General features: G+C 34.4%; 1 protein-coding gene across 3 annotated transcripts in view; it reads right to left on the bottom strand.

The window, feature by feature from the left end:
* The window catches only part of PHIP (pleckstrin homology domain interacting protein), a 114,842-nt gene that overhangs the window by 16,446 nt on the left and 86,198 nt on the right, over positions 1-12,198 (bottom strand). For all 3 annotated transcript variants that reach the window (XM_050314254.1, XM_050314255.1, XM_050314256.1), the window contains exons 25-31: positions 9,694-9,801; positions 9,177-9,301; positions 8,880-8,962; positions 4,816-4,927; positions 4,545-4,606; positions 3,020-3,175; positions 1,304-1,424 (exon numbers count right to left, since the gene is read on the bottom strand). In XM_050314254.1, the coding sequence (XP_050170211.1) occupies positions 1,304-1,424; positions 3,020-3,175; positions 4,545-4,606; positions 4,816-4,927; positions 8,880-8,962; positions 9,177-9,301; positions 9,694-9,801 (767 nt within the window). The remainder of the gene's footprint in view (positions 1-1,303; positions 1,425-3,019; positions 3,176-4,544; positions 4,607-4,815; positions 4,928-8,879; positions 8,963-9,176; positions 9,302-9,693; positions 9,802-12,198) is intronic.

Below are 12,198 nucleotides of genomic sequence, written 5' to 3'. Positions count from 1 at the left end.
ATTTTGGGTCCAGCATTTAGTTCTGTACAACGCCAGCAGTCACTAGGAAAGATTTTTTTTTTCTGTTTTGTTTTGCATCTTTTAGAAACTCACAGGCATGCTAAGACTCCTAGTTCAGGAGGGAAAAATGAATTTTAAGGTAAGCCTCATGAAAAGCTACCAAAACCACAAGGGATCTGAAAAGCCCACACAAAGTAAAACAAAAAAAATTAACATGAAAGCACAACACAGGGTGACTGCTTATAATTTAAGCAGGCCATGGCAATACTACAAACTAATATAATCCAATTTATCAATGGTGTGTTGATTACAAAAAATAACTTCTTACTCTTTTGACAACAAAACCAAAATCCAGCAAAAAGTCCTTTCCACCTGATGGCAAAGCAGTGCATTAGAGAAGCAAAAGCTGGATTCCTCATATCACACAATAAACATGGAACAATCTAAGTTCAATGTTCAATGTTCATTATAATGATAAAAAATGGGGGTGCGTTTTTGAAAATGAAAAAGTAAATTTGGTTTAGAATTCTATCTTCATTTAGCATATATAAAGCATTACAGATGGACTTTGAAATTTGTGCCAAAACAAAATGTTTATTCAAAAGAAGTATTAGAAGAACACTAATTTTCAAACCAGAAATAGCCCAAAACCTCAAAGAAACAGAAGTAATTTAAAGTACTATACTTCTACATAGATAATATTTACTGAAAAACCAACCCAAATAAAAACAAACAAACAAATTGCAACAATAAACAAAAACCCCAACAGCAAATGTGATCACAGTTTAGGAAAACATCAAAACAGTGTCACAAAGACTAGACTTATTTTCGTTGCTGTGCACCAATTCCAGTAATTCAACAGCAGTAATTTAAGAAGTCAGATTTAGTGTAGCTGCTTAAGTGATAATGCAAGATTCCTATTTTTTTAAAAGCACATTAGGACAAAAAACCCACCTGAGATATTTTTAAGGTTTCTCCTTTTTTTTAAATTATAAAGTGGAAACTTAATCCTTCAGACTAAAAGTCATTTTACTAACCCTGCAATTTGAATCTTACATAGAATGCGACTTTTGGATTAAGGAGGAATTTGAATGCTGTGTAATTTTAAAATACATTTTGGAGAAAAGACGTTCAATTCTTTTTAGAGTTTTAGAAAATGGAAATGTAAATCAAGGACAGAAGATGGAAGAAATTAAAAGCGCACACCTGCACCCATCTCCTAGAGTTTGGTGTTACAAGACAAAGAGCTACCAAAAATACAGCCGGCAGTATATCACAGAAGGAACTGAGACTTGAATCTAACCTGTAAAATCTGCTTTCCAGTCTTTGCTTAATGGTACTGAGGTCTGTGGGATATGCCACAACAGTGCAATACATTGGGTAAGCTTGAAGATCCACAGGTGCCACAAATGCAGAAGCAATATCTAGATGAAATGAAAAAAAAAAAAACAACCCACACCAAAACCCCAGTTACATACCACAGAAGTCTGATAGTAGTTTCAAGATTCACCCCCCTGCAACATATGCTATTTCCTCATGTTTGAAACATGTAGCAGTTTCCCAAAAATAACAGTAACTAGTTATTCTAACTGATTTCTGATATTCTACTTAAAAGAGTGTTTGCCGAGGTGTGTGCTGTAAGTACAGTCACTGCAGTGACTGCCCATTCTGTTGTGCACCACACCCTCCTCAGAGACAGGGCAAGCTCTTGTATAATATACAAATTTGAAAAGTAGGTTTGAATATACAAATTATACACATAGGAAGGCATGCAATTCAGTATCGTTATTTACAACACAGGCTCATTTAATTTGATTTTATATTGCCACTCTCACATCTTTAATCAAAGCAGCATGTTAAATTCTTACCATAAAAGTTACAGAGCTATTTCAAATTCCATAAGAGATGGGTAAAATCCACGCTCAAAATAAAACAGAAAGACAATATCCTGTCCCTACCTAACAGCAAGGAAGCCCAAAAATCAATCCACCATAATGCTAGAGGACTGCAGAGCAATTTAAGTCTGTGCATCTAAAGTTGTTTTTTCCCCTCCTGTGCTTAGAACCATCATGAGCGCTTAGACACATCATTCTTAACATTTTATACCTCAAGGAAAAATACTGCAATACAAACCCATAAAACCACCTTTAAAGTCTCTTTCAAAAGTCTTTAAAAACAGAAAATACATTGTTGCTAAACTGACTGCTCTTCTACTAGAAGCTGTTTACTTTTTTGAATGTTCTAGAAACTGCTGGTCTGTACCAATATGCACCAGACATACTACAGCTGGATCCCAAACTAAGCTGTATGTCATACACCATAATGCAAAACGTAAAACCATTACTCTTAGAAGGCACAGTGAAAATAACTCAAATTTCGTTTCCTCACAATTTCTTTGAATGTAAATCTCTAAATTTTTTACTACAATGTACAGATAATTCCTTTCTTTTGGAAGTAAAGGGAAGATTCCTATGCAGTATTGTCATCAAAGAAGCCATGTGGGATATGCAGGTAATTCGAATTATTTCAAGAATTGAGCTTTCTGACTTGCATCAAGTATTTAAAAAAAAATCAGTTAAAAAAAAGTATCTGTGACTACTTGTATGTTTAATTTATGACCACTGTTAGCTAAGACTGCTGACTTAAACACCATTTGTTCACCCACAAAGACATACAAAAGACTTATGATTCAGCCTGTATTTCACTGATGAATCTCCACTGAGACACCCATCTTTGATTAGGTAAACGTTTCAGTGATGTGTTAAATATTTTAACAATTACCTTTTCAGAAACTGCCTGTAAACAGCAATTGCTCTACAATCAAATAGCAAGTGGTTTTTCCCAAGGTTATCAGTTATGTTTTCCTCAACATTTTGCATAACTAAGGAAATGAGAAAGTTTTGTTCCAGTTAATCAGGAGGCTAAAGGTGTATTTTATCACATTCATTTGGGAATTTCAGAAGTGCACATGAGCAAAAATATGAACCAAAAAACGCTTCCCATATTATTCAGAATTTACCTAGAGTCATAAGTTGGTTTATCCCTGCAATAATTCTGTCGCACTCCTCATCTCGGGTCCTGGAACCCCACTCTCCATCCAGAGGTTTGTAGAGCAGTGTTCTACGTTCATCATCTGTTAAAGGAACACTAGTTCCCAGTTCTTCTGGAAATACAGCTGGAATGTAATATGAAAACTAAATAAAACAGATATTTGTACCTTGTGTAATACATACACCTGTAAATCAGATACCATATAATAATTTTTACTAACTAAAACAAATGAAATGCATAGCTCTTGATTTGTTCAAAGACATTTTGGATGCATCCAGTATCCTTTCTGTATATTACTGTGTGATAAATTTAAATCCCTACAACACAGTTTGGTGTACAAGGCCTCCTTCAAATAAGATTTATCCTCTTCTGAACAGCTAAATGTAAGATTTATTTTAGAACCAACTAAGACCCTCCTTTAACACAATTAAAACTTGTCTGTGGTTTTGGAGTTATTTTGTGTTAAACCCCAATATTCTTGGTAATAAGTTATTTTGGTAAGGAATGGCAGATGATTTTCAGATGAAGTTTAAGATAACTTTGACACTGATGCTAAAAAATTCTCCAGGTAATGGTTCCACCTTGTCAGAGTTTTGTGAGTTAAAATGCTCATACCAGAGCTCCAAAGCATGCAAATTAACAGTGTTATCACCCTAGTACCCTTGAGGATCTACCACCTTTGATAATTTATAAAGTAACAGAAGATTTCCAAAGTATTATGTAAAGTGTTCCTCTTTAACAATTTTTTTCTATTTTTAAAGAAGGTGTAACAACTGGCAATATTTGTGGATACAGCAAAAAATCAGGTGCAGGCCTAGTTATCTTAATCAGTATCTATCCTTTATCTGAAAATCTTTTCTCCTTCCTTAAGACAACATGAATTAGTCTCTACTAGAAAGTAAACAGGGCCCTACTACCTATTTTAATTATTTATTTTAGTCATGTTATTACTCTAACACCTATATTTTACTTATGACAAAAGAGGTACCCACTAAAAGAATGGTTGAACCAAAATGAAAAGTTGAAATGAACACATTTACAACTTAAAATAATTATTTATGATTACTTATGAGAGACAATGTTATCAAATGTTACATGGAAAACACAAGGAAAAAATGCAGATTCTACTTTGCTTTTTAATCAGTTCTATAAGGTCTTTTCAAAAAAACCTCCAAAAAAACAACAACAACAAAACCCTACGTGAGAAAAGTCTGTGAACAGTGCCCATGCTATGCTGCCCACTCTGCAGCATGTGTATCTGCCACATGTGCTGGGCTGGACAGGAAGCAAATCTTACTATTACTGAAGTATCTCACAGGCACACGTTGCATCTGCAATGCACTGAATGTCTGCAGGCACACTGACATATCTTAGAGAAGGCAGCTTCCTCAAGCTGACACTGGGCATTGGTTTATCTCCAATCCCCCCTAATTGTACACACAGTTAACTTTAACATTTACATTAACTTTAACAATTACATTAAGGTACCATACCATTACTTGGTATCAGCTCCATGTCCCAAGGGCTCATCTTCTCAGTATCACCATTGTCCCAGCTTAAAAATAACCACACTTAAGTTATCTACTAATATTGCTTCAACAATGAAATTACTTAATGTTTGTAACACAACTTATCTATACACCACAGAATATTATAATAAACTGGTAGAGATGCATGACTGCATTTAATGAAAGTAAGCTACTCAGTCAGTACTTCAAATGAAGTAACTAATTAAAATAAAAGATTGAAGATAAATTTGCTAACCAGACATTGTAGCACTGAAATAGGCTATCAGGATAATCAGGTTGAAGAGGTTCCTGGCTTTCAATTGTTCCAAACCACCAGGCATCATCTATCACTGACCTGAAACGATCACCTAGGTAAGAACATAAAATAATTTCATCAATACAGGGCACCTTACCCTCCCAAGAAAAGCAATTTTTACGTATCTCTGGCTTGATCTTGAGTACAGAAATCCATTGGAACACTTACAGCATCAACAGGAAAACATGAGTCATAGCTCAGTTTAAAAAAATTATTAAATTCTTTCTGAAGATTGTTTTTTAACCAAAAGTTAATACAGCATTTTAGAAAAATAACAATTTGCAAATCTATCTACATATTCTTTACATATGAATTTATTTCCTAATTTCACACACAAGGCAAGACATTTACATGCTATAACTTTAAGATTCAAATCTACTTTCATTAAACACTATATGCTAACTTGAAATAACTGAGCACTATGACACTTCTGTACAGGGAATATTTTACATGCTGCTGAGCTCCTCCTCCTTAGTTTCTGAAATGTTTTTCCAGTGACCGAAATGTAATTCAAGAATTTCTTTCCCTTTACTATGCAGGCAATCTGACTGATAATAGAATAAAATTCATTAAAGCTTGCTCAAAAGGTTAGCAAAGTAATTTACTATGACTTAAAATGGTTTCACTACTGCAAAGCACTCACCCAGCTGAGAAAAAATGTCAGAAGCGTTGTTAAAAAAATTACACGAGAATGCATATATTATACACCATCATAAATGCTAACATTTTCTACAACACATGCCACAAAATTTAGAAGCAATTTTTAATTTAGTGTTCAGTCCGTTCAATACAAGACCAATTGTAATTTAGGTCTGTGATTCCAAGAACTGCATATTTAGTTTTAATGAGATTTGAATATATACACACTTTCTTAACTGCTGCAGTGTTTATTCCATTTCAATACATCCATCCTCTGCCCAAATAATTGCTGCAGTTGTCTGAATTAACAGGAAGTAAATATAGATTCAAAAATGGTTTGCTTTATTTACTGCACTTTTAAAAAAAATGTTAAATTGAATGGGTTGCAAGGAATTCCAGGGCAATTATAAAGCTTCTATTAATAGTCCTAATTGTGCTGAACAGTACCAAGTATACCAGAAATGTGTGAAATGAAAGATCAAAAATGTAAATAAGGGAGGATTCTTTATTTTAAATGAATAAATTATTCTGAAGAGCTCTTAAAGTGCAGTCTTCCAATATGGCATTCCCTAGTGATCAGTTCTACAACGAAATGTGTGTAGGTACAACTGTGAGTGCCTTCATCAATCTGAATACAAGTAAGAACCTGTAATTTCTCAAACTTTGTTTGTTCTTTCTGAAATGATTCATACATTAATATACCTTTAATACTAAAAATACGAAAGATAAGCAAATCTTCTTGCTTAAAACAAACAAAACCCAAACAGCAAGAAAAACACAAAAAAAACCTAAAACAGACACAAACCCCACTAAACCTCCATCAAAACACCAAGGATTGCTATAGGTTAGGAAAAAATAAATAAATCTACTTTTCAACAACTTAAGAGTCAGATAATTTTATATCCAGTGACTCTACAAGTAGTACCTATAAAAATACTGATTTTTAGGCTAAGTGCTATAAATCATAGACGAACAAGAAAAGATAGTAACAGTAGTCTTTTTGTGAAGACAAACCAATAACTGTATAACATGAAAACAAAACAAGTAAACAAACAAAACCCCAAACCAAAACAAAATAAAAAACCAATTTGTTGATAAAAAGCTGTGGTAAAAGTTCAAGAGACTTGAGCATGTCAGACCAGCCTTTAGGATTTCAGATTTCTGTGGTTAAACATTTAGGAACAGAGTTTCATACATACTTCTAAGGCATTTCTCCTTATCCTGGAAGAAAATATGATCTACTTTTAAGGAACATTTTTATACTGTGTTCCACAGTGCAACAAAGCAGTGCATGATTGGTGTCAAGTACACAAGCAGACACTTGGTAAAATATATATACAGAGTGCAGGGTAATGCTCTGGAAGGCTCCTGGAAGAGCAGTAACAGCTTTAAAAGCAGTGTCTTTGCGAGCTCTGCTTTACCATTTCATACGGTTACAAAGAAGGAGACGATTTTACCACTATTTTTACTACCCAAAAGAAAAACTGAAGAATGAACTCTTCTAATATGCACTTGTCAGAGTTACAAGCTGGTATGAAACACTACTGACCTGAAACTGATATTATTTACATTGAATAAAGGTTTATAGAAAGTTGTGACACTTTCAGTACTTTTTGTGTAGCTCTGATTTTTTTCCCACACTCCAAGTTTCTCAAAACATAGTTGCCAGTCCAGGAAGGAGATGCCACCCCTCCTCTACTCCTGGATTTCTGTCATAACAGCTGACAGGTGACTGTTGGCTAGACTGTTCACCAAGTGTGGCAATAATTCTTCTTATGCTGCTGTGATCATGTGGGAAAACATGTACTGGATGACAGAGGAGAACAAGACCATGCATTAGGAAAGAGCAAAGCATGGTGACATATTAGTCAATGCTGATCAACCTTGTCTCTTAAGAGATCCTTAAACTGAAATGATCTTTAAAGAAGAAATCAAGGTTTACATTTCCTCCTGGATTAGAAGCCTACAGTCTTTACCAAATTCCCTATAGAACTGAAGACTAGCTGTCTTTTTGGACAACACAGTGTAAATATGAGATGATGAGATGAACTTATTCCTATGGCATCATTAATTTACACATCTACTGCTAAGGCACACAACCTAAGCAAGGATATCAAAGGACAGGAGATCAAATTCCTGTTCCCTGGCAGAAAAGTCAGGTAAGAAACAAACTAACAAACACCCACAAAAACAACAAACAAAACCCACAACAAACAAAAGAAGAGTTTTTAACATCTATCCATGTCACTTCTTCAGGTTACTTAGCTACAATGAACCAATGAACTTAGGAGAGGACAGCACTTCGAAAACAGCACTGAGACCTACTTCAAATGAAAAACAAAAAGGAAGGCTATCACTTTTACTTTTGGGAGAACATCACATCATAGAATATACTAAAATATTTGAAAGGACTTTACAGTGCCAATAATTCTGAAAATATTGTATCATATACAAATTTCTCGTAGGCAAACATTTAATCCTGTACTCTGGAGAATCAGTAATACTTACTTAACCTTTTAAGTTTCAGGGACAATCTAAGGCTGTTTTTATGAATCAGAATTTACGTATTGCCTGATTTCCTGAAAAAAAACCCCATCACTTCAAAGGATCGTTTTGCCATAATGCAGCTTTCTCTACTTCTAGTTAGATTTCATTGCTGAAAGATAACCTTTGTCATCATATGAAAAGGATGACTAGGAAATAGAGCTGACTGGAGGACCTAATCATGGACATTCTTCCAGTATCCAATACTTCAAAATAACCACACATAGGCAAAGTAAAAAGAATCGAAGTAATTCCTACATCACATGGCAGTGAATTCCAACTATATATTCTTCAATGACACTAAACTAAAGGTTTAAAACAGAATTCAAAAAGTATAAAGAGATGGAAAGAACATTCTCTTTCTGTACAATCTAAAGATCAATTTCAAATTTTGGAGGTGTTTCCATATTTCCAGTAGAAATTTCAGAAATTGGAAAAAAAAATAATTCTAGTAGCAATGCAGTTGTAAGAGGGTCTTCAATTAAACAAAGACACAAACATTATCTAGGCTACAATAAGTTATCAGTTAGCAGTAAACACAATATTTGTGAAAAGTACCCTTAATTCCCCTCTACAAACACATAAATGACATTTTCTTTGCACTTTCTTTTACAGTGCCCTTCAGTATTTTGTTGGTTTGCTGCTCCTTCAGTCAAGGACAAAGTAGGTCTCCCTACCTGAATACAAGCAGAGCTTATTCTCTGACTTCAGCACAGTATTAGGATTTATTTACCATAACCTACTTTTAAAAACATTATCATGAAAATAGCTAGACACTTAAACCAACAAAAGCACAAAACAAACCTCCCCCCACAACTCACCTATATTCCATCGCCTATGCTTTGCATCATCAAACTGTTGCCTCAAAACTAGGAAATCTATGACATCTGGCATATCATGGTACCTAATTACAACAGAACACACAACTATTAAGCGCTAAAACAGCAAGAGAACAACATAAATCACTTACATAAAAAAATTAATACTTAAAATTTAACACTTCAAAAGCACAAGGTCAACATTAATGTTATCTTTTAACTTTCAACATCACACACACTTCCTCTTCCCTCTCCCCCACAAACCAACCTCCAGTTTGAATATAATATTGCTTTCCTTACTTCATGGTGAATGCTCCTCCAGTCAGTTTACCCGTATCAGGGTCAAGAAAAGCTAGTTTAAGACAGCAGAGAGTAGGCAATCCCACTTCATACTTAATCCCAACTATTTTCATCAGCTCCTGCTCCTGGAATAAACAAAATAGTATGTACTACTACTGAAGTTAAGATAACTATAACAGCTTTCTGAAACACTAAAATATGGTTATACTGAATATACTATATTTCTGCCAGATAATGTAAAAATCAAGAATGTAAATTCAGTCTTCCAAAACAAGCTATTATTTTACAATGGAATATGTTTGAAAAATATTTTGCTAAGAAGTGTAAGTACCTCATCTGCTCAAGCAGATGAAAAAGCAGTACAGTTTAAGACCTGATTTCATTTAACTATTAATTTTTTCCCCTTACCTTGCAATACTAAGAGCACAGTAGAATTATCAGTATCAATAACTTACTTCTGGTTAGTTAAGATTTTTCAATACTAAGATACAAACAAAAAAAGAAAAAGAAGTCATACTCGCAATTCCATTTTATGCCACGGTTGTTTCTTGGGATTAATGTTATATATTTTGTTCTTCTTGGCCATTACAACGTATGCTTCATGACCTTGTCGGAAATAGTAGACCTAGAAGTGAAATGTGACAGTTACCCTAAAAAGACTTTGAGGAGCTGAAATGCTAACACGTTACTGCCATACAACATGGTTACTTTCTATTTTATCAACTTCTTTTCAGTCTGTTTTCCTGCAAAAGTTGCAGGTTCCCAAAAAATTAAGTGGAGGAAAATTAAAAGAGGTTATTAGATAAATATTTACAGAAAAAGTAGTAAAGACTTAGAACCCTATTTGCCCTATAAGCAAAATATCCTAAATTACATGTGAGACCAAAACAAAATCAGTAACAAAACCGTTCATGTATCATTGCACTACAGAACAATTCAATGACAGCAACAAGAATTCCACTAATCTACCTGGTTATTCATCACTACAGGACAGCCCTAAGTCAACAACTAAGTATCACTAAACTCACTATCTAGCTAATCCTGTCTGTTTTGAACATGACATATATTCAAAAGGAAAAAACTGCTGTTAATTATTGTTCTGGTAAGATTTCATGTTTGCTTCTATACCACTGAAAAAACCAGCCCAACAAAGAGATGAAAAAACTAAAAATAGGTATTTCAAGTGCTTATTGAGTTCTTTTTAATCCTTCCAGTATAAATTTCTATGGTTCAGACATTCAGAGTCTAACAGTTTTACTTTGATCTTACTGTATATGATACCACATGGATGAATGTTTTTGTTATAAATCACCACTGTAATGAGGCAGTAAGCTGAAAACCATAAACATATATTCTAGGAATGTATTTGAAATGTGAAACAGAGGTTCCTGAAACTAATTAGAACAAAGATCTGATAAACAGTTGTACTCCTGGTACAATGCATGCCAGATAAAAGATGCTCTAAAAGTGTCCCGACATGGGATTTCCATCAAATAGCATGATAGAAAAATAGTTTTAATGTAAAGATCCAATAGAACAACAACAACAAAAAGCAGAGTGAAAAGACCTCTTCAACTTTTAAAATACATTTATACAAATAAACATACCAGTACTTGCATTTCTACACCCTTTCCAAAACTCCTGTGTCATAAAAAGTTATAAAGAAGTATCTGTCAAGTTTCTACACCAACAGGTACTGAACTCAATGTCACATGGCAATTTTTAACTTTTTTAAATGGAGAAGGACTCAGCCCCACAATTTTTTTTAACCCTTGTTTTTAGAGTATTCAGTAGGCACAATATCATCATAAGGACAAAACACACAGCAATTACAAAAGGCTTGAGAGCAGTGAGAATCTCTTTGGCATTGTCAGAATCTGCCAGGAAAAGGAGCAGAGGCTACCAAGACACAGATCTAAGGCCAATTTCCATTGCACTTTCAATGTTGTGACAATTTTTTTCCATACCTTCCAAAAGGTATGGGAACAAAAAACAAAACAAAAAAGCACACAGGCTATGTACAATTCCTGCTACATTTAGTCTTTCTGCTAAACCACTACATAAATTCAACCCACTGTTTACAGAAATGCAACATTTTTATTTTGTATATGGCTCTAAGCATTGCATCTTCTGTCAGAAGAACAGATTAGGAAGATACCTGTGGAAAAAAAGGATTCATGTCTTTCCCCAGGAAACAGCTTTATTCTTCCTGAATTCCTGATTCTGCGTGTTTGTTATGGCACCCAGACAAAACCGTTTTTTATCGTGTTATTGGCAGAATACTCCAATGAACATGCTTTGCATTTCAATATTCAGACAGGGAAGTTGAAGTCCCATCTCTCTGGTGTGTTTCCACCATTCCTCAAGACACATGACAGAACTCGGTAAGTGGCAGTATTCGGAAAGGGAAATGCGATGGTATGGGCTATTCTTATGCACTGAGTGTAACTAAATGTAGCACTACTGTTTTTTCTTACTTATTTGTACAGCTTAAGAGAACGAATTTGAAGTCTCTCTCCTTCCAAATCTTAAAAACATACCAACCATCCACTAAACTGCTGGAAGAACACATGAGATCTCTTATCACCACATTACTCTAATTAAACCAACCTTTTATTTTCTATGAATCTCAAAAGTAACTTTCTAAACGAATAATTTCTTTTCTGAAGTAAAATCTGAAGTAAATCTGTGGAAGGCAAGTATCAGAGATGGGATTTCAGACAGAGCAGCTTGATTACAAACATATTCTCTGTTGGAGCAACTATTCCTACTTTCTAGGTACAGGATAGGAAATTTTGTGTTTGCTAATATAAAGCATTTTCAGCTAAAGGATGCACCCTATTTAGATATTCCTAGTGCACACTCACTGTACATGCTATTCAGCAGGTCCCAACCCAAACACACCAGTTTATGTTACTAAACCGATGTGATGCTAAAAGGTAAATGTAAGGTACAATAAATCTTTGTAAGGTAAGGTAAAGATAAATCTTGGGTTCCTTCACTGTATCCAGACAGTATCAAG

Source organism: Myiozetetes cayanensis, unplaced genomic scaffold, assembly GCF_022539395.1.
Source record: "Myiozetetes cayanensis isolate MyiCay16 unplaced genomic scaffold, myiCay2020 scf2-11, whole genome shotgun sequence".
NCBI classification, from domain to species: Eukaryota; Metazoa; Chordata; class Aves; order Passeriformes; family Tyrannidae; genus Myiozetetes; species Myiozetetes cayanensis.
Note: the sequence above shows the minus strand (reverse complement) of the source record. Positions and strands in the feature narration are given on the sequence as shown.